Source organism: Plectrocnemia conspersa, unplaced genomic scaffold (assembly GCF_051122295.1).
Source record: "Plectrocnemia conspersa isolate PC_06_02 unplaced genomic scaffold, ASM5112229v1 ptg000003l, whole genome shotgun sequence".
Classification (NCBI taxonomy): domain Eukaryota; kingdom Metazoa; phylum Arthropoda; class Insecta; order Trichoptera; family Polycentropodidae; genus Plectrocnemia; species Plectrocnemia conspersa.
The window spans coordinates 22,141,067-22,162,051 of record NW_028277167.1 but is presented as its reverse complement, the minus strand read 5'-3'; the positions used below and the strand labels follow the sequence as shown (position 1 = coordinate 22,162,051).

At 33.3% G+C, this 20,985-nt stretch overlaps 5 protein-coding genes across 6 annotated transcripts; 3 read left to right on the top strand and 2 right to left on the bottom strand.

Annotated features, from left to right (window-relative positions):
* Positions 1 to 2,574: 2,574 nt before the first annotated feature.
* Rpn1 (regulatory particle non-ATPase 1) lies at positions 2,575 to 9,740 on the top strand. Its single transcript, XM_088183473.1, has 15 exons — positions 2,575 to 2,698; positions 2,770 to 2,826; positions 2,954 to 3,172; positions 4,279 to 4,364; positions 4,433 to 4,651; positions 4,724 to 4,882; positions 4,954 to 5,083; positions 5,150 to 5,375; positions 5,807 to 6,040; positions 6,109 to 6,257; positions 6,332 to 6,931; positions 7,002 to 7,186; positions 7,369 to 7,574; positions 9,130 to 9,248; positions 9,323 to 9,740. The coding sequence occupies exons 1-15, from the start codon at positions 2,636 to 2,638 to the stop codon at positions 9,515 to 9,517; spliced, it is 2,847 nt and encodes a 948-aa protein (XP_088039599.1). The 5' UTR covers positions 2,575 to 2,635; the 3' UTR covers positions 9,518 to 9,740.
* On the bottom strand, positions 9,729 to 11,076 carry LOC148236970 (uncharacterized). Of its 2 annotated transcripts, none has more exons than XM_088183474.1 (4): positions 10,863 to 11,076; positions 10,559 to 10,706; positions 10,301 to 10,480; positions 9,729 to 10,232 (listed from the first exon to the last, which is right to left on the bottom strand). In XM_088183474.1, the coding sequence occupies exons 2-4, from the start codon at positions 10,679 to 10,681 to the stop codon at positions 9,855 to 9,857; spliced, it is 681 nt and encodes a 226-aa protein (XP_088039600.1). In that variant the 5' UTR covers positions 10,682 to 10,706; positions 10,863 to 11,076; the 3' UTR covers positions 9,729 to 9,854. The 2 variants fall into 2 exon arrangements, with proteins under 2 accessions (XP_088039600.1, XP_088039601.1); XM_088183475.1 differs by having other exon boundaries at positions 10,814 to 10,872.
* Positions 11,077 to 11,558: 482 nt separating this feature from the next.
* Positions 11,559 to 13,842, top strand: LOC148236969 (sodium/bile acid cotransporter 7-B-like). The gene is made up of 6 exons (XM_088182227.1): positions 11,559 to 12,478; positions 12,546 to 12,765; positions 12,827 to 12,977; positions 13,039 to 13,300; positions 13,359 to 13,475; positions 13,548 to 13,842. Exons 1-6 carry the CDS (start codon positions 12,364 to 12,366, stop codon positions 13,700 to 13,702), a joined length of 1,020 nt encoding a protein of 339 aa, XP_088038353.1. The 5' UTR covers positions 11,559 to 12,363; the 3' UTR covers positions 13,703 to 13,842.
* A 1,667-nt stretch (positions 13,843 to 15,509) lies between these two features.
* Sas10 (UTP3 small subunit processome component Sas10) lies at positions 15,510 to 17,224 on the top strand. The gene is made up of 2 exons (XM_088182591.1): positions 15,510 to 15,580; positions 15,770 to 17,224. The coding sequence occupies exons 1-2, from the start codon at positions 15,564 to 15,566 to the stop codon at positions 17,133 to 17,135; spliced, it is 1,383 nt and encodes a 460-aa protein (XP_088038717.1). The 5' UTR covers positions 15,510 to 15,563; the 3' UTR covers positions 17,136 to 17,224.
* On the bottom strand, positions 17,137 to 20,445 carry Nle (notchless protein homolog 1). The gene is made up of 8 exons (XM_088182590.1): positions 20,191 to 20,445; positions 19,959 to 20,119; positions 19,571 to 19,882; positions 19,190 to 19,509; positions 18,941 to 19,130; positions 17,466 to 17,629; positions 17,270 to 17,396; positions 17,137 to 17,199 (listed from the first exon to the last, which is right to left on the bottom strand). Exons 1-8 carry the CDS (start codon positions 20,332 to 20,334, stop codon positions 17,187 to 17,189), a joined length of 1,431 nt encoding a protein of 476 aa, XP_088038716.1. The 5' UTR covers positions 20,335 to 20,445; the 3' UTR covers positions 17,137 to 17,186.
* Positions 20,446 to 20,985: the final 540 nt, after the last annotated feature.

The following is a 20,985-nucleotide window of genomic DNA, read 5'->3' as shown; positions in this document are numbered from 1 at the left end:
TAAAATTACATAGATTAAAACAATAGCAATGAAAGAGCTAAAAACACCATTGAATAAAAAAAGTAATGAGTAGAATTGTAATTAAAAAAAAATTAATGAAATATTATTTATATTTTTTATTTAGAAGTTTTTATCGCTGGGCAGACCTAACAGTGCAAAAATATAATTAGGTTGCAATATTTGAATTGTATAATTAGGAGCTAAAAAAGCTCGTCAAAATAAATTGGTTAGCTGATCTGATTTAGGAGTTAAGAAAGCATTAAAACTACTCAATTTGAAAGCGAAAGAGGTCATTGAACCACAAACAATCTATACTCGAGTTAATCTGGGATGACAATATTTTGCCCAATTACGTCATCACAGTAAATTGACTGCTCACAAGTTACGAGATACGGATTAATTTTTAATTTATTATTGTATGGGGACCGATTATACAATATATATTTATATTTAAGTTTATTATGGCCAAAACTTGGCGAAACTCTAGTAACACTGGCGTGACGTAACATATTCTCTTGGCGTCTTCGGCGGGTTCGCACGGCCGGTGCGAGTCCTGCGCACCGTCCACTCATTCACTTAAATTTTAACATATAACTGTAATAATATTCAATAAAAATACTACTGCAGCGGCTCAATCTGTGTTTAATTGTCACCTGTCGCCAAATTATTAACTCCCTTACCAGATAGACAACATGACGAAAATAATTAACTTATATACGAATATTTTTATGGTTTTATATGAATATGTAGAATTTTATAAAAATCAATGACAACTTAACCTGCATGATAACTAATACCCGCAACTCTAAAACAATAAACCAAAACACCCGGTATGTTTACACTTACCGCCACGTTTCACACGGCGGACATCACAGGGCAGAAATTTCAGAGTACATAACGATCACGCGTGTAACGAAGATATTATGGGAGCCGATTTTATATTTGTTATGGCCAAAAACTGGTCGGCACTAGAGTAGTATTGGCGTGACGATTTTCTCTCTCCACTGGCAATCTTGATAGGGTTCGGACGTGTGCCGCCGTGCGCTCGCCCCTAACCATGTAAACACCGTTAAGATTCAATAAAATACTACTGCAGCGGCTCAATCTATGTCTAATTGCCACCCGTCACCATCACCGTCCGTAAAATATCGTGCATTAACTCTTAAATATAAAGAAACTAGTTAGATTAATTATAACAAAACTTAAAAAGTCTTATAACAATATATCAAAAATAATTTCATGTGTACAGTCTAATTTATAATGTCAATGAAATAAATTATTAACTCACGTTGGGAAATCTGTCAAAGTTAAAGGCGATAACCGATTTTTTACTTCTACTAATTCAAGATAAACGTTGACACGCGGTTCCAACAGAATAAAGAAATTGCTCACTACACAGTAACTGTTAAATATAGTGCATTTTTTGAGGAAAGATTTATTTTACTGTTGCGATACAATCTGATCATCGCGTTCTCCAATTCTGACGATTCTCGGTTTCTTTCTATTTGAAAAACAAAGTTTATGTTAGCAAATCTTTGATACTTATACAGCTAAAGAATAACATGCGGGCCAAATTCAAGATACTTGAACCCAAAACATCAGAAACGGAATGTTTTTGCACTGCAGAAAATGAACGCTATTACGGGAATTGTTTATTAATTCTTTCAACGCTAAGCGCATCATATCATGCGCAAGTAAATCTACCGTCTAACGCCATGCGCATGATATGATGCGTTTGTTAAAACCTTCGTTTTTTAAAGAAACGGAAAGGTAAAAGTTGGCAATATATGTTTTAAAAATCAGTTTGAGTTCCTAGTAAATGATTTCAGTGATTTTATTTATAGAATTTGCGATAAAAATTATAAAGTCACGCCTTAATTTTAGTCGTTTGTATTTTGCGCGCGATTTCGATCGTGCTACTTTAGGCCACTTTTAGAGTTAGCCCAAACGCATCGCGGAAATTCGTTTTTTTATACTTTAATTTATGAATCGAAATTAAATTATGTCATCAATATTTCAATGATAATTGTGATTTGTAAATACTTGTGAAAATATTTATACGTTATTTCGACTGTTTTAATATTGTCAACTGTTTTTGTGGTTGGTTTTTATTGTCTGTAATAATTAAATAATAATAATAATAATTACTATTAAATACTTATTAACACCTCAATGTAAAAGAATTTTCTTTATAAAATATTTTTTTTAAGCAAAAAATATTTTTGCAATGCTATTTTTTGGTTCGATTTTGAGATCGAATTTGTATTACAAAATGATAACAAAGAACCACATTTAATTTTATCATAAAAAATGGAATAAATGCAAAGATGTCATTAATGTGCTAATAGCAAAAGCAAAAAATATAATTTTTAATGTATTTCATTAATTTTATTTTGTATAATAAAGTATTGTAATATTTTATTGTATAAAATATTTAACGTGTTATAATTTGATGAAATCTTGTTATTTTTGTTATATAATACTTATTATTACGATCGATAAATAATTTTAATATAAAAAATTGTAATTGAGATTTGCGAACATACGACCCGGCAAGACGTTCGCGAGCGCTGCGTTCGCGTCAGTGTGAGGGTCCGGCACCGTGACTTGTGTGTTATAGCGACCGCTTTCAATCATGAAGGATGCTGCTAAAAAGCCCGAAGATGCCAAGAAGACCGAGTCGACCACAGAGGATTTGGTAAAAACACAATCGACTATCCGCCATTTAATTATTATCATAACCTTTCATGGGATTCGTTTTGTTTTCAGTCCGAAGAAGACAAACGCCTCCAAGAAGAGCTGACAATGCTGGTTGACAAATTGAAGGTAATAAATGTTCGATCGCCGTAGTATACAGTACCATATTGTATCAGATGTATATTTCGAGATGAATTTATGCATACTCATCCATCGTATGACATGTGAATTTGAACAAGCTCAATGTGCATTTAAGGGACCAGAAGAAGGGTTATATACGCCGGCGTTGCACATGCTCAGCAAGCTCATCAGAACTTCCACCACTTCTATGACTTCTGTGCCTAAACCCCTCAAGTTCCTGAGAGAACACTATCCGTCCATCAAAGAAGCCTATGATAAGATGAGCGACGCTGAGACGAAGAAGTTTTGCGCTGATGTTATATCAGTTTTGGCGATGGGCGTCACCGGAAGTCCGGTAATAATTTTCATTTATATCGAAAATTTCATATTTTAATATACAATTTCACTTCTCCCAAATCACAAATTCATGTCAAAAGCAACAAAATCTTGCCTTTGCTATTGTATGTCATTTTAAAATGTATTGCTAATTTTGTCTCATTAAAATTTATAGAAAGCATCCAAAAATATATTTTTACAAGCTATATAATTATTGAATTATTGCACATTGCTTATTTTGTTGTTATACTGACCGGATTATTGCGCAAACGAAAATTACAATTACTAATATAATTGTAAAATATTTTTAAATGAAAGTCATATTATTTTTTATATATATTGCTATATTAAATATACATATGTATATTGATCATTTATGATTAGAAGTTTTGCTGTTAAAATTTTTACAGTGATTTTTTGTAAATGCTCAGTAAAAAATCAGCGAATATCTCTGCAACAAATATAATTAAAAAAATGTAATTTATAATTCCATATAAATAAATAAAATGTATAAGCAAATGAATAAATATTTATTGTTTGGGGTTTGAACAGAAAATCGACGTTTTGCAACTGTTAAATTTGAGCATGGCGTCATCATAATGAACTAGTACCAAACAAAATCAATGCATTTCACAACTAGTCCTCAAAATTAACATTTTTATTATTTATAGAGTTTCAAAATATTCAGTATGCTTATGAATATATTTTTAATCTAGAAATAAAATAAATTTTATGATTTTAATTTTGTTTTTATGCGACCCACTGATAAAATAATTTTAATACGTACCAATACTATAATTAATTTACAATAACATGATTTTAAAAAGTTATCAAAGATTTGATAAATTTTTATTTTTTAATTCGAAAGTTACCATATTTTTTTGTAATATGATGTCGTAAAAAATACGCATGTAGTGAACAGATTTTCAAAAATAAGAAGCTACCAAAAATAAAAATTGTGTTAATGTATTTGCATTGTTCAAATATAAAAAGTCGTAAAAAATATCAGAAAAAATACTGTCCGATACAAATCAAATCAGAAACCCGTCAATTTAAAGAGATTATTGTCCCCTATATATATAAATACCCTTTTTCATATGTTCTTAAGATTGTCTTGAATTGTAGGAAGCTGTTGAAAAACGCGAATGTTTGAAGTACTGCCTTTTGGGTACATTAAACGACGTCGGCGAATGGGGTCATGAATATGTCAGGTAATATATCGATTAAAATCTTGCATGCTTTATACAAGAAACATATTTTGATGGTGCAATTCGTGTAGGCAATTGGAGGGCGAAGTGGCCGAAGAGTGGGCGTTGAAAGGAGACACCGAAAGCAAAGAAAAACTTTTACCTCTTGTTGAAGATGTCATCAGATTCGACATGCGTCATTCAGCCGAAATTCAAGCTTGCGATTTACTAATGGAAATCGATCGTTTGGATCTTTTGACTCAGCACATGGAGCCGGGAAATTACCCGAGAGTGTGTTTATATTTAGTTGGGTTCGTGTTTTCGTAATATCGATAATATATTTATTTGTCAATATGATCTATAAATGTATATTTTGATTTCAGATGTGCTAGCTACGTAGAAGAACCGGAGGCTACTTTAATTCTCCAAGGTGTTCTTAAGCATTATATGAGATTTAAAGAATATCCTCGTGCTATGATCATAGCTTTGCAATTGAACGATAAGGATAAGTGCGAAGAAATTTTCAAACAGTGTGAAGATCCGTAAGTTGATTATAATGTATATAATTGAAAATAAATATTTGTGTGTATTATAAACATATATTTCGATACAGATTGATTCGCAAGCAGTTGTGCTACATGCTCGGAAGGCAACAAATAGCTTTTTACGTCGAAGACGAAGACCTTCGTAACATAATGTTCAATATTCATGTCAACGATCACTTTTTAAGCCTAGCTAGAGAGGTATGTTCCATCGAGAATCATTGCTTGTTTAATAATTTGGGCGATTTAATAATGTATCATTTATAGTTGGACATAATGGAGCCCAAGACTCCCGAAGAAGTATACAAATCATGGTTAGAGAGTGCCGGTTCTGCTCTACGACCATCTTTATTGTCCGATCATCCCGTAGATTCGGCTAGACAAAACTTATCGGCTACTTTCGTGAACGCTTTTGTAAATGCCGGTTTTGGCAGAGACAAACTGGTGACGACCGAGGACGGTAACAAATGGATGTATAAGAATAAAGATCACGGTTTGTATTTCCTATTATTTTTGCGGAAAATTTGACTACTGTTTTTAATCCTGATGAAATCTTGTTGAACGAAAAATAAAAATATGCCTTTTTGAAGACGCCTTATAAAATAAATATTTTATTCAATTATTAAGATAATGGCAAATACCGATGAAGGCCATGACTATGACTTAAAAGGTTCTGAAAATACTTTCTAAAAAAGCTTTAAGGTTTATTGCATTCATTTTCAACACTGTATTTAGGTAGCACAAATCTTTTTATGTTTATTTGTCAAGACCCGTTAGTTTGCTATAAATATATAGACGAAAACAAGCTAATTTAGTTTTAACTAGCAATATGCCAACGTTAACCAACTTCACAGAATTCAGATAATTAATAAAGTTCGATAGATTGTAAATTATAAATATAATATAATAATTCATATTTTTTAGGAATGTTATCCGCTGCAGCTTCTTTAGGAATGATCCATCTTTGGGACGTCGACGGTGGATTGACTCCGATCGATAAATATTTATACACTGCCGACGAACATATCAAGTCTGGTGCACTTTTAGCTCTCGGTATTGTGAATTGTGGAGTCAGGAACGAGTGCGATCCTGCTTTAGCTCTTTTGTCCGATTATGTATTGCATACAAGTCCGACTTTGAGAATTGGAAGCGTTTTAGGTAAATTTATATTTTTGACTATCTACTTGTGATTAAACATTTTAATTAATTATTCTTCGATGTAATAGGTTTGGGACTGGCATATGCTGGTACTAAACGAGACGATGTTATTGCACTCCTGTTGCCTGTTTTGAGCAATGCAAAGAGTACTCCCGAGATTGTGGCGTTAGCGGCGATTTCTTGCGGTCTTATTGCTGTCGGATCTTGTGACGCTGAGGTTTTACTTTATTCATCTCAAATTATATAATATACAATAGTTTATATTTATATTATATATTCAATTTAATCTAGGTGACGTCTGCTATACTGCAAAGATTGATCGATAACGGCGGGAAGGATCTTCAATCTTCTACGTATTCCAGATTCTTACCTCTCGGATTGGGTCTTTGCTATTTAGGACGTAAGGGTGCGATCGAAGCCACAAGCGCCGCTTTAGAAGTCTTAGGAGATCCATTAAAGTCCTTATCTTTGGCCGTATTGTCGATGTGCGCGTACGCTGGAACCGGAGACGTTCTCGTCATTCAAGAGATGCTTCATATATGCTCCGAACATTACGACACCGACAATGAACAGTCTTCGGCCGAAGACACTGCGTTTTCGAAGAAGTCCGATAAGAAAGATAAAGAGTCCAGTTCCAGCGCCGCTACCAGCTCGGGCGAATCTTCGACTTCGACCCCGTCTTCGTCGTCGTCCACTTCCAGCTCAACTTCGGATAAATCGCAATCATCTAAGAGCAAATCCAGCAAAGAGTCGAAAGGAAAGGAGTGGCGCGAAGGCAAAGATCCGAAAGATTTGAGCTCCATGCAGGCAGTGGCCGCTCTCGGAGTCGCCGTCATCGCTCTAGGCGAAGAGACCGGAGCTGAAATGTCTACTAGAATATTCGGACAATTGGTATGTGTGTTGATGATATTGTATGTATTTGAGTAGTATATTTTTGTAATTGTAATGTATTGAATTTTAGGGTCGTTATGGAGAACCAGCCATCAGACGTGCAGTTCCATTAGCTATAGCTTTATGCTCCGTATCTAATCCTCAGCTTCCAGTGATCGACGTTCTAAACAAATATTCTCACGATGCCGATATAGATGTTGCGTATAATGCAATTTTCGCTATGGGTCTCGTTGGTGCAGGCACGAACAATGCTAGGTATTATTTTAACAATAAGTGCTTGATCAAAAGTTACACAATTTACTTTTGCCATCGATTGTCAACTATTTTATTAAAAAAAAAACAACAACACTTATTTAGCCATGCAATGTGAAATATTTGATTTTCACTGCCATTTATAAAAATCTTACTCATTAATTCTTGATGTATTTTTATTTTAGATTAGCCACAATGCTGCGTTCTTTGGCACTTTTCCACGCCAAATCTCCTGTACATCTATTCATGGTTCGATTGGCGCAAGGTTTGTGCCATTTGGGAAAAGGAACACTGTCTCTATGTCCTTTGCATTCAGATCGTCAAGTTCTGAACCCAACTGCATTGGCCGGTCTGCTCGTAACGCTCACAGCATTCTTAGATTGTAAAAATAGTAAGTAAATGTGTAAAAGTTGAGTCAAATGAGAACCTTAAATATATTCACAGTCTCCGTGGTTGTCAATATAAGTTTTACCTCTAGAAATAAATTATTTTGGTTTAATGTGTAGTTGACTGCATCTCTTCATAACTAGGGACATGCACAGCAGATGTTGATGAAACTTGAGGTACAGATCTTAGAGCATCGAAGTCTATATTTTTTAATTTATGATTTAATTACGGGTCAACGATGATTCTTGACTTGTTAACCAGGCGCTTGATTTAACACTATGATGTATTATTACGTCCAGCCGGGTTTAATGCTTTCAGTTGTAAAAAATGTAATGAAAAAATTGGAGACACAATCGGGTATTACAATATTTATTGTATTAAGGTGACCAAATTTTAAAAATATCAAAGGACACTAAAAATAAAAAGGCCATATTGGAAATTTATGTTCAAGGATAAATTGCTGCGGGAGCTAAAAATATAATCATGGAAATTTTTGTTCGAGGAAGACAAATTCTTACGGGAGCTTAAAAAAAAAGGACATTTCAGAAATTTTGCTCAAGACCATCTCTGAAATTTTTTTGTAGAGGAAAATTGCTATGGGATCTCAAATAAAAATATCATTTCGAAAAATTTTGTTCAAGGGGAAATTGAAATTACGAAACACCTGAAGAGAAAGGATATACGCTTATCCCTCAATTTACGCAGATAAGAAAAAACATGGCATTGTAGCGTGGCGGTGTACAACCGGATGGATTTAGTGGCTTACTCCCACTTCTTATTTTACCTACATATGGAACCTCTTCCACTGTCCATGAAGTGTGACCTGAGTTGATTTTTAGAATGCACGCATTTTGCTGAAAATTTTGCATGCTTACTTTATAATTTAAAGAAACGTTAAAAAGTACAAATGAATACTATTCGATCGTTTCATTACAAATTTCGATCTATACTTCCGAAAATAAAAATCAGGCCCACGGATTATTGTTGCTGCGGCCTCTCTTCCCGCCAAAGATTTAAAATATAATATTTAAAAATTCATAGGTCATACAATTATGCATTTTCTTGTATAAACAAAAATGAAAACCAAAAAATGTAAATGAAAAGAATTTCATATTTTGACCCTTGGAGAAGTCATGAACTAATAGATAAAGGAACCGAGATCCGATATTTGGAAACTCGGACTTTGCAATAAAACGATTTATACCTCTGTCTTAATTTATTTATTTATTTTATTGCCTAAATTTCGAATAAAATTTTCGCAATTTTTTTACAAAATGGACCATGGTTATTTACATCGGCTGTTACTTCCCTCTGGTCGGGCCCATAAGCCTCGATTTAAGTGATATTCCTGGAATGTATCTACGGCGTAAATCTAGGGATGAGTGTATTGACAAGAGGGGGGATGAAGTTTTAGCTAAGAAGTGTATCACTGATAAGTGAGATTAAAAAAAACTTTCAAGGTTTTCATTTGACTCACCCTTGGAATAATATTATAAACAATAATTAAACATGATTGTGTTTTAAATGAGTGCAAATATTAATTCAATATCTCTTTCCAGTTATTTTAGGCAAATCTCACTATCTTCTATACACGTTAGCAGCAGCGATGCATCCCAGATGGCTAGTAACTCTTGATGAAAACCTTGAGCCGCTCAATGTGACTGTTCGCGTTGGACAGGTGATGATTTCATATTAGTTGTAGATTCAATATAATCTATTGAATTATTTATTTATCTTTTTTAATACACGCAGGCTGTTGACGTAATCGGAAAAGCTGGCACACCAAAAACGATTGCCGGATCTCACACCCATTCTACTCCCGTTCTGTTGTCTGTCGGAGAAAGAGCCGAGCTGGCCACCGACGAGTACATACCGCTGTCGCCGGTGATGGAAGGTTTCGTCATTTTAAAGAAGAACGAAGCTAGCATCGTAGCTTCTACGTCATAAAGTGTGAATAAATATAGAGATTAACGCTTTATTTTTTAACTATATAAAATTGTATTAATAATTTTTTGTACTTCATACAGTCAACAGTTTTATTATATAAAAAAAAAATACCTTTTTATGTTCTCGTTTTATATGAAATTTGTTTTTGTTGAACGTTTGAGTTAGATGGATATATATCACTTAAATTTATTATATAATATAAACAATAAAATGATCGACATGATTTATTAATTTTTATTTAAACGATAATCAAAAACATGTAAAACAAGAGTGCCGCCAATCAAGATTTTATTATAAATTAAATAAATATAGGCACTAGAAATGTTACAAATATAAATCAATCACTCTGATCCTCTTTCTGTGTAATTTCTTTTTTATCATCATCTTTTTCTTTTTTATTTGCATCTTCCGCATTTATTGTTTTATCATCATTCGATTGCAAGTTTGAATCGTTTTCTTTTTTATTACCATCATTATCGTCTGTGTTATTATCATTTGATTGTGAGTTTTCATCGTTATCTTTTTTCTCATCGTCTTCACTCTCACTCTCGCTAGTTTTGGCATCATCAGTATTTTGCAACTTGGACTTATTCCCTCTTGCTTTTTTAGCATTTACTTTCTTTTTTAGCCTCTTCTGTCGCTTCTTTGCAGTTTTTTCTTCAGCGTCCCTCTTGTTCTTCTCTAACTTTTCGTGATATTCCATATCGAGAATTTCCTAAAATAATGGATTATCGCTTTAGTACTTCATTTCAACATAAACATAAATAAAAAGTGGATCATTACTTTTGCGCTTCTTTCTTGAATAAACTTTTGTCTGGCGTATTCTTTTCTGCGAAGATGTCTATACACGTGAAACTCTCCGGAACCAGCTCCAGCACTGGAGCCCATTACGTTACGTACGAAATCGGGAGCATTTGGCATATTTCTCTCTCTTGGAGTTTCAGGAATCAAAACTGGCTTATCCTTTAAAATATTTATATCCAAAATAAATATATTTTTGTATACACAATTTATTGAAATAATAAATGAAACAATACAAACTGGATTTTTCATTAATTTTTCCAATTTTAAACGTTGCAAATCAGCCGGAGTTTTGATAACTCTAGGCGGTTCCTCAGGATTGTCATTGTTTTTCTTTTTTCCCTTTGTAGTAGCGTCCATCATGATAATTTCAATAAAAGATTATAACCTAAAAATTTATGTCATAAATACTAGAATGTTCTACAAATAAAACGTATAAATTATGTTTGTAAGCGAAAATATTGATGAAATTAACGAATTGATTAGTGTGATTACAGTTTAAATCGTTAAATATAAAGAATATCGTCGCTGATTATTTACTTACAAACATATACAGAACTGTCAAAACAAGCGTCTAGACGCTAACCTAAGCGCTAAAATCTCGCTTAGGTTAGCGTTTATTTATATATAATGAATGCCTGAAGGATCCTGGGAACGATCAATTGCGATTGATCAATCGTACGTGATTGCCGGTTTCGAATGATGCGAAATTGATGCTGCGTCAATCGCTATGACTTATTCGGCTTGCGCCGTCGAAGAAAGTCGTATCGAATTTGTCAAATTTTTTTGATGCAATCCCAGGATATCCGAGACGGTTGATAACCTTGATTCTAGTACCTGCCGATCTGCCAAGATGATTTCGAACGCAGATATGGCATTTCTTGCAATTACTTTTGCGGTTTCTACTCTCAAAGAAGCAAATTCATACCAACTACTAAGTTATTCTTAATTTATTATTGTGCAACAATTGTATTTTTATAATCATCAATTTGTACCAACGTCTGATTCTTTTCATTTTTTTCTGAGTAGAAACCGCAAGAGTAATTGCAAGAAATTTTTTATTAATTTTTATTATTGCAATTTAATTTTAGTCGCGATTTTTTACGCGTGAAATAATCTAAAGTGTGCATAGTGTATACAAAAAAATAATATCAGATTATATTCTTTAACAATATTGTTTGATAATTTGTTAAACCCCTTAATCCGCAATGCAGAGAGTGGCAACACTTGGCGGGCGTGCATTGCGATCGTGGGTTAGCGGGTGGAAGATCCAACGGCGCCCGCCATTCCAGACAGACGTGTGACCGGAGCTCAAGCCAACCTGACAAGCGACTACTACTACATATACATATATATAATCAGAAAACTCTGTAACAAATTTTAAGTGAATATTGCGCCTTTATTTGGTATTATGGCGCCACACAAGATCTAGCGCCCCAGGCGATCGCCTGTACTACCTGCCCCTCGGGCCCGCCCTGATGCTAACGCAGGGACGGCCCGGGGGCCCGAAACTTAAATATGCATTACAATATTCATATTATTGAAAATATACATAAAAAAACTAAATAACAGACAATGATACTGATAAAGGGTTAATTGCGTGCAATATAAATACGCGCACGTCGATATAAAAACTAAGTTTCAAAACTTAAAACGTATTTATTTCGCAAAACGTTGCTGAGCGCATTCGTAATCATTAGATCCTGACGCAGAGCAGAGCTTATAATTATTGATTTCTGAGCGTGGCACCGACATTTCTAACAAGTACCTAGTTTTTATTCATGCGACATTATTTTGCAGCCTATTTGAAAGGAATATAAGAAAATAATCGATTAAAACAATAAGAGACATTGTCAGTTTTTAAGAGAAAGTCTTTCTATTATTGTTATTTAAACAGTAATTTCACTATTATTCATTATATTTTTTGTAAATGTATATATGGTCATTATTATATCTTTTAAGACAACTGTCATCTAGACGGTTGCAATGTGACGTATAACACAGATTTATCAATACAAACATTATTAAATGCTCGAATATCAAATATGGGTAGAAGGAAAGTAAAAATAGGAGATGTAATCAAAACAAATTGGTTTTTAGTTGGAATTTTGATTAGTATTCTACTAGCAGTATTAAATCCCTACATCGGTTCTAGAGGAGGTATTTTTCTTTCACTTTTTAATGATAAACATTAATTTTTAAGCCTAAATTATATATTAATTTTAAGGTCCGCTAAAACCAGAATATACCGTAAAATATGGAGCAGTTTCTCTTATATTCCTCCTATCCGGATTAACGCTAAGAACGGAATCACTTCAAACAGTAGTTAGACATTACAGACTTCATGCGTACATTCAGTTATTCACATTTGTATTAATACCATTACTTGTACAAATACTATGTACATTTTTATGGTACTTTGGCATAAACGTTTGGATATTACGTGGGTACGTATCGTTTATTATATAAATTGATCAGTTCAATCAACATTAATGATTTAAAATTCAGCCTCATCACTGTTGGATGCATGCCTCCGCCGGTGTCTTCAGCTGTAATATTAACTCGTTCAGCGGGCGGTAACGAAACCGCTGCGTTATTCAATTCGATAATCGGATCTTTACTTGGTGTTATTATTACTCCAATTATTTTATTATTATCGGTAAGCATTTCAAATTATATGTGGCTAAATAAAATTAATAATAATTTTAATTAATTTTAAGTTAGGATCGACGACTGTGGTACCTCTCACTCAATCAGTATTGCAGCTTTCGGCGACAGTCATTTTGCCGTTGGGAATCGGTCGATTAATTGCAAGACTTTATGCTCTCTCAAATAAATCACCTTCGAGATCCGAGTTTGGCAAACCTTTTATATTCGGTCAATTGGCTCTGTTAGTCGTTATTTATACTACTTTTTGCGATGCTTTTTACGAACATGATATGGCGTTGACAGCAACTGATGTATTAATAACTGTTGTTTTAGGTGAGACAATTTTCTTTTTGGTTATCAAAATATATTCATTAATTTATTTATGTTTTAGTGGTGTTTTTACAAGCATTTTTGAGCGGATTGAGCTTTTTAATAGCTGCTCGACAGTTCAGTCCCTCTGATACAGTAGCCGTTGTATTCTGTTCTACACATAAATCACTCACATTAGGTAAATGCTCATAACTATGATGTTCGTAATTTTTTTCGTGAATAATTTACATTAAAATCTTATCTGTTCAAGGTGTTCCTATATTACGGATTATGTATCACGGATTATCCCATGCTTCAAGAACTGGACTTCCATTATTGGTTTATCATCCATGCCAATTATTATTAGGCTCATTAATGGCTCCACCTTTAGCTAAATGGGCAAAAACACATAGATTACCCTTATAAATATGTAATGGTCAATTTTAAATTTTATCATTCCAATGAAAGCATTCCATGACCAATATTTATATCATGCATTGTGATAAATCAAAGTTAAATAAAATATTTAGATTTATTTTTTAATTAATAAATATTTACGCAATGTTTATTTGTCTTATTTTATATTTATCTTAAAAACCGTCAATGTCTAATTTCTTGTTGTCGAAATGAGTAGTCCTGATTAAGCAAATATTTATCTTTCTGGGAAAAAATATAAGTAAACTACCTACACGTATCAATATAATTTACCTTTGGTAATAAACATGTGAAAATTTGATTTTCACGAAAAATTAACTAAAAAAATCACTTTTGGGAAAACAAACATTGTTTAAGAGATTCAAAAAAATTCAAAACTTTCGGGAATGGTCATTAAACAAAATTTTCGAAATGACCTTTTTTTTAGCTTTTGCAGCAAAAAAGTGCGTGTGAAGCGGTTAAAGGAATAAAAATGTAATTTTACATAAAAATAAAGATTTAGATTTAGAAAAAAATAATGATCGTGTACTGCCACAAACGATTTAGACTGACAGAAATGTGACACATTGAGGTAACCTGTTAGGTCACGATGGTCTTAATTTAATATAAATAAATAAATAAAATGTTATAATATTGTAGGGAGCCAACTTATATATGTATTTATTTATGTTTATTATGGCCTTGGCGGTACTCTGGTAACACTGGCGTGACGGACAAACGTCTCGTGGCAGCTCTGGCGGGCTCGCATGCCGGTGTGGGCTTGCGCACCGGCCGCTCACACATTTAAGTTTTAAGATGAAACTGTAATAATATTCAATAAAAAATACTACTGCAGCGGCTCAATCTATGTCTAGTATAGTGCCACCCGACACCCCCCGTTAGCAAAATATATTACAGTTTATCTTTGTAGCGAAGGCTAACTGAGTGATATTTAAGAAAAAATATTTTTATTTATATGCAATGCTACAGCTAGAGTAGTTTGCGCCTGGAGACAAAAATGCTAATTGCCCTCCCCTTATTTTTTTTATAATTTCCGAATACGTCCATTATGTGAAAAAAATTTAAATGTTATTGACATACATTTTTACGACAGAAAAAATCGAATAAACTGTTAAAAACTTTAAACAGTAAATACAGTATTTGTATTAAGGCAAATCATAGATAGAAAAAGTAAAAAAAAAACATATTGAATTATATCATGTATAGTTACTAAACATTATTCATATCCATAGGGAAGCCTTTAATTAGATAGAATAAATGTTGTATATTAATATTCATTCGAAAATAACAGTAAATTAAATAAAAAGTTATATAGCGAAACACTAGTAAGCAAATACGCTATGAATAACAATAACTAATTAAAAAAATAACATATTTTATGCCATTCTTAATGATTTCAACTGTTTCGAAACAAGTGCTCACCACTGAATCTTGCTTGGGTGAGTGCGTGTTAGCTAAATAAAAAGTGGTTATCATAGTTTACAAATAATCTCATGTAATTCCTGGCAAATCGAATAAATTGTTTGAATATGGATTATTACTAACTTCATTTAGGTGCACCCTTAATCTTGTACCTGGGGGCATATGCGTCCTTCAGCCCCCCTCCCTACGCTATGGTACTGTTTATATGCTTATGAACATAAAACTCCCAATTTTACGAAATAGTTGAACAATCATCATGTGGGTTTATTTTTAAAGAGTAATTAAAGTATTTAATTATAAAAATGGTCAAAGTAAGCGTCTTTTCTTAAATTTGTTTTTCTAAAAATATTTATTCTGACGTTTAGTGAGTATAGTCGAAAATTTTTTGTTTAAGACCAAAGGCATCCGCGTGCGCATTTCGTGTGACAGCATGGCTGAGAAAATAAAGTAATTGAAACTAACTAATTTTATATTAATAATAATCTAATATTACTTTTTGCATTATTATAATGATTCATATACACAATATTGTATAATTAAAAAATAAGACATTAAGTTTATAAGTTTTAGGCTATGTGCATATTTATACTGAACTGACAACTGCTTTGACTTTAGTATTTAATTTATTATTTACAGTTTGGATTCCAAATTGGACTTGAAAGATAACTATGAAGCGTCGGATTCCGAAGATGAATACTCGGAAGAAGAAAGAGAATTATTGAAGAATGTGCGACAGAGAGGAGAGGTAGATGCTAGTAGTGAAGAAGAGGTATTTGCATTCTCGGACGATTCGGATGAAGAGGAAAATAAGAATGCCGATATAGCAGATAGTGACGTAGAGGGACAGGAAGGTTCCGGAGATGATTTACCGGATGCTCGAGCTTGGGGTAAAAAAAAGAAGGACTTTTACAGCACAGATTATGTGGATCAAGATTATGGAGGGTACGGTAAGGACGAGGAGATTGCAAAATTGGAAGAAATGGAAGCTAGAGCGTTGCAGAAGAAGTTGGCTGAACAATTAGGCGATGACGATTATTCATTGGAGTTTTTTACATCTAAAAAGATCGTTACTGATACAAAAGATGATAATGAAACTGAAATTGTTAAGAGCGATCTCACTCAAATGTCCAAGAGGCAAAAGTTGCAATTGTTGAATAAGGAATCGCCCGAGTTTGCAGGCTTGGTTGAAGATTTTAAAGAGAAGATGGGCATAGCCAATAAAGTATTGCGACCAATCAAGAATCTTGTGAATCAAGACGTTTTGCCCAAATGCTCAGCTATGAATTTTGTTCAGACTTATTACGAAATCATTTTAAATTACTGTACGAATATCAGTTTTTATTTATTGTTGAAAACGAAGAGGATTTCCATTCAAAGTCATCCCGTGACTAAAAGATTGTTTCAATATCGGCAAATTTTGACTCAAATGGAGCCTATCTATGAAAGCACTATAAAACCACAACTAGAATGTATTTTAGAAGCTATTGAAAACAATAAAACTGTTTCTATCATAAGTGATAAATTAGATAATACGAATATATCGAAGAAGAGACGTCAGAAAGAGATTGTTCGCAGTTCTAAAAAATTGAAGTTAATCGATAACATGAATATGGACGATCAGAATGATAGCGATGATTTGGACGAAAGCGACGAAGAAGAACAGAATATAAGGAATGATAATATATTGAATGGAAATAAGGAGAAAGATGAATCTGAAGATGAGAATGTGGCAGATTTTTCAAAACTGATGTCGGGTGGAGAGATGAACATGGACGAAGGAGAAAAACGAGCTATTACATATCAGATGGCTAAGAACAAGGGTTTGACGCCGAAGCGTAAGAAGGAGCAAAGGAATCCGAGAGTTAAACATAGGAATAAGTACAGAAAGGCTAAGATAAGGAGGAAGGGTGCAGTTAGAGAAGTTCGTACGGAGACATCCAAATACGCCGGAGAAATTTCAGGCATCAAATCAAACGTTAAGAAGAGTATCAAAATAAAATAACTTTATTTTAAAAATATACATTTATTTGTAATTATATGATTAAATTATAAACTAATGTTGCCATCTGAAATTAAAACAATTTGATTTAATAACAGTATTTTATTTATTATCTAATTTTATATACTTAAACTTACATTTTTAAAACTTTGTCTTTCCCACCCGACGCTACCGTCATTCCGTCTGGTGACCAATCTACGGCAAACACAGCATCAGCGTGTCCGGGAAGGTCGATTTCCAATTTCTTTGTTTTCATGCTCCAAACTAGAGGATTAAATAACATTTAAGTATTTTTTTATTATCCAAATTGATGATTACATTAATTAGTATAACCTTTCAACGTTGAATCGGCACTTCCACTCATCAAGAGCCGAGAATCTGCCGACCATGCAATCACATAAACGGCCTGAACGTGTCCTCTTAATGACGTTATATATTTTCCAGTTGCAGCGTCCCACAGTTTTATAGATTTATCAAATGATGCTGATGCTATCAATCTATTTAAAAAAAATGTTATTCGCTTTTATTTTGAGGTTTTTTCATTAGTTTTTTGGGACCTGATAAAATAAATTAAAAAAATAACCGCTCTAATTTTAATATATAATTAACACATTGTTGTCGGGTGATTTCGCGAATTGTTTCAAGCCTGGCGCGGGCCATTTTTTAGCAGCCGCGGAATTTTTCGGAAACGAAGAATTTCCGCGTTTTTTTTCGGAAACTCGCCATAACTTTTATACTATACAATATAAAATTATGAAATTTTAAACATAGACTTACCATAAACAGTACTATCAAATGAAGAAGAAACATGGAGGTTGACAATTTTATATTCACTGGAAACTTGCGTTTATTTTGCACATAAAAGTACTATAAAAATGTATGTAATAAAAAATCGAATTAAACACTAAATAAAACTAAAATATGGCACAATCTGTTTTTATGAATAGTTTTTCAACGTATGATATCTCTAAAAACACGTACCTCTGTGTAGAGGTATGTCAAAAGATACATAGCTACACTTTTGGCCCAATTATCAATAATCAGATAAATTATCCACACAAAATTCATCGTCAGATTTATTTTTATCGGGTGAAAACATTTCGGGGTGTAAAACTATTTTTTAGACAACCGAACGACCGAACATTTACGCGTAACTGTAATGATGTCTTTTTTTTTTATAACAAGTCACAGATGTCGCAATGACTGTTGCTTGTTATCTACCCCAGGTCAAGTTTCATTGGAATTTGTTTTGTTTTCTCACTCCCAACCATCCCTTCTTTTACATCAGGTAGAAAGTAATTCCTCGAAGTATCTTGAATAGAATTGAACATAATAGAAGATATTTGGGATAACAGGAATTGTTTATAGTTCGTTATTTAATTTTTTGTACGGAATAAAAATTCAATATCAAAATTAGTACAATATATTTGGTGGAAATGTAATAAATGCGACGACGAATAAAATAATGTCTTTACTAAATATCAAAGCAGTGATATCTAGCTGCTGACAACAAAAAAAAATGCAGTTCAAATTACACGGATAAACACGTGAGCCGACTTCTAGCAACAGACTACAAAAAACGGATTTTTACGGGTCCCGCAATCCAGCAGCAGTTCCGCAAAAACAGAAAAATCCGTGTCCCGACAACAATGTGTTAACTAATAAATAATAAAAGTTACATATAACTTTATGAAAAACCACAGATTCCATATTTTGCAATCATGCGTTTTTTTTTATTTTGATTTTTCAAGCATCACAAGTAGTTATACTTCATAGTTCAAAGGGGAGAGATTAATATAATGCATTACCTAGTATCGGGAGAGAATTTCACATCATTCACCAACTGTTGATGTCCCGTCATTCTAGCTAAAGGTCGTTTCTCACTCTCCGGTAACCATAAGAATAGAGTAAAATCATCAGATCCCGAAACTAATCGTTCAACACCGTTGCATTTTGCCGAATCGTATCTATCCAGTGCCATTTTTTGTAGAACGTTTTCTATTTCAAATTTATGAATATTAAAATGAAACATTGAATATATTCGATACAGTACTTACTATCGTTAATTTTTTTATCACTATCCATGATCGGATGGAATGGTCCCGTGCGTAGAACGAAATCGGTGCTCAAAGCCAAAGTATTAATCCAATGGGCATGTCCTTCTAATAACCTACATAGAATTCCATCGTCGGCTCTCCATACTCGTATAGTTCTATCTTGAGAAGCTGTATAGATTACGTCAGAACCTCCCCATTTGACAACAGTTACGGCTTTCGTATGACCGGCTAACGTTAATATAGTTTGACCGAGCACAGTGTCCCATATTCGTACGTCGTTATCTTTGGAAGAAGTAGCTAATTTTCGGCATTCAGGATTCCTTAAATAAAAATCAATGATGTAAAATGTTAATTTTTATGTGTTTAATTGAATATATTTACTTGTGATAAGGCTCCCAACTCAAAGAAGTGATCCATTGTTTGTGACCGATCATAGTTTTACCAATCTGATTACCGGTAACCGGATCCCATAACATAACCTGTCCAGTTTTACAAGCCGAAGCCAATTTGAGGCCGTCCGGTGACCAACTGATGCAGAGGACCCAATTTTTATGCCCTTTGCAGCAAAACTGCGGCGTTTGAGTGTTCAAATCCCAAAATCTGACTGTAGTATCACCGGAACCGCTAGCTAAATATTTTCCACAAGGACTGAAGTTACAGGATATAACTGCCTCTGCATGGCCATCGATGGAGCTACAATATATTATTTATAAGTACAAGATTATTGAATAAATTATTAGGAGTGCTGCAAAATCGATATCAGCATTACCTTGTACATCTAGTAACCGGTCTGACTCGAAACACCGCTTGTTGTTGATATATTATATCCAGAACATCTTCAGAGTTTAGTTTAGATAATTCTATCGTCTTCTCCAGGCTAGATATTATTTCAGTGTCGTTCACAAAGAACACGAATGGATTGTTTTCTTCCTAAAACATTTCATATAACAATTCACAAATTATATTTAGATAAGATTCTTATAATTTATTAATATGAGTACTTGTTCCAATAGCGCATTGCAAATGAGCTGTAGTTGATCTCTCGTGATGTTGACAGGAAGATCCAGAGGACTTCCAGTTACTTCGCCAGTTTCCGATTTGAATCTGGCTTGTATAGTTTGAACGTTATCTTCCTCGACTTCCATTTTTATGCGTTCTTATCGTCTTATGGATGAGACTTTACAAAACAACTTAACCTCGAACTTTTTGAACGTACCACGTTTGACAGCTCAATGTTTCATATGGCAATACTGTGTAATTAATAAAAATTACATTTAATTTATAATAATAAAAAATAAAATTGCAAAAAGGTGTATTGTGAAGTGTACAAAAGCAAAAAGTTTTTTTTATAAAATTTATAAAACTTCTGGAGTGTAATGTTTAGACACAAATTTTGAGCAATTTGTGATATATGTTAAAATACACAATTTTTTTTATTAATTTATTTTAAAAAATATTTAGTGATTTGTAAGCCATGGAAAAAACTGAAATGACATCCCTGCTAAGATAAAGTCCTCAAGACGTCAGCAATTCAATATGTTGTAAAAACTAGTAAAAAAACAATTAACCTGTTAAGCGGGCAGGATGTCCCGTACACGTCCAACGAAAATGACTGTGAAACGGGCAAGACGTCTATACACGTCCTCAAACTTATGTAGTACGCCGAAACGGGCGGGACGTGAAATTTTTCTCTGTTGTTGATGACTCACTTGTACAAGTTTCGACGTGATATTTTAAGACTCAAATTGACAATGAAAGACATTTTCCCGAACAAATTAAATCAAAAACAAATAAAA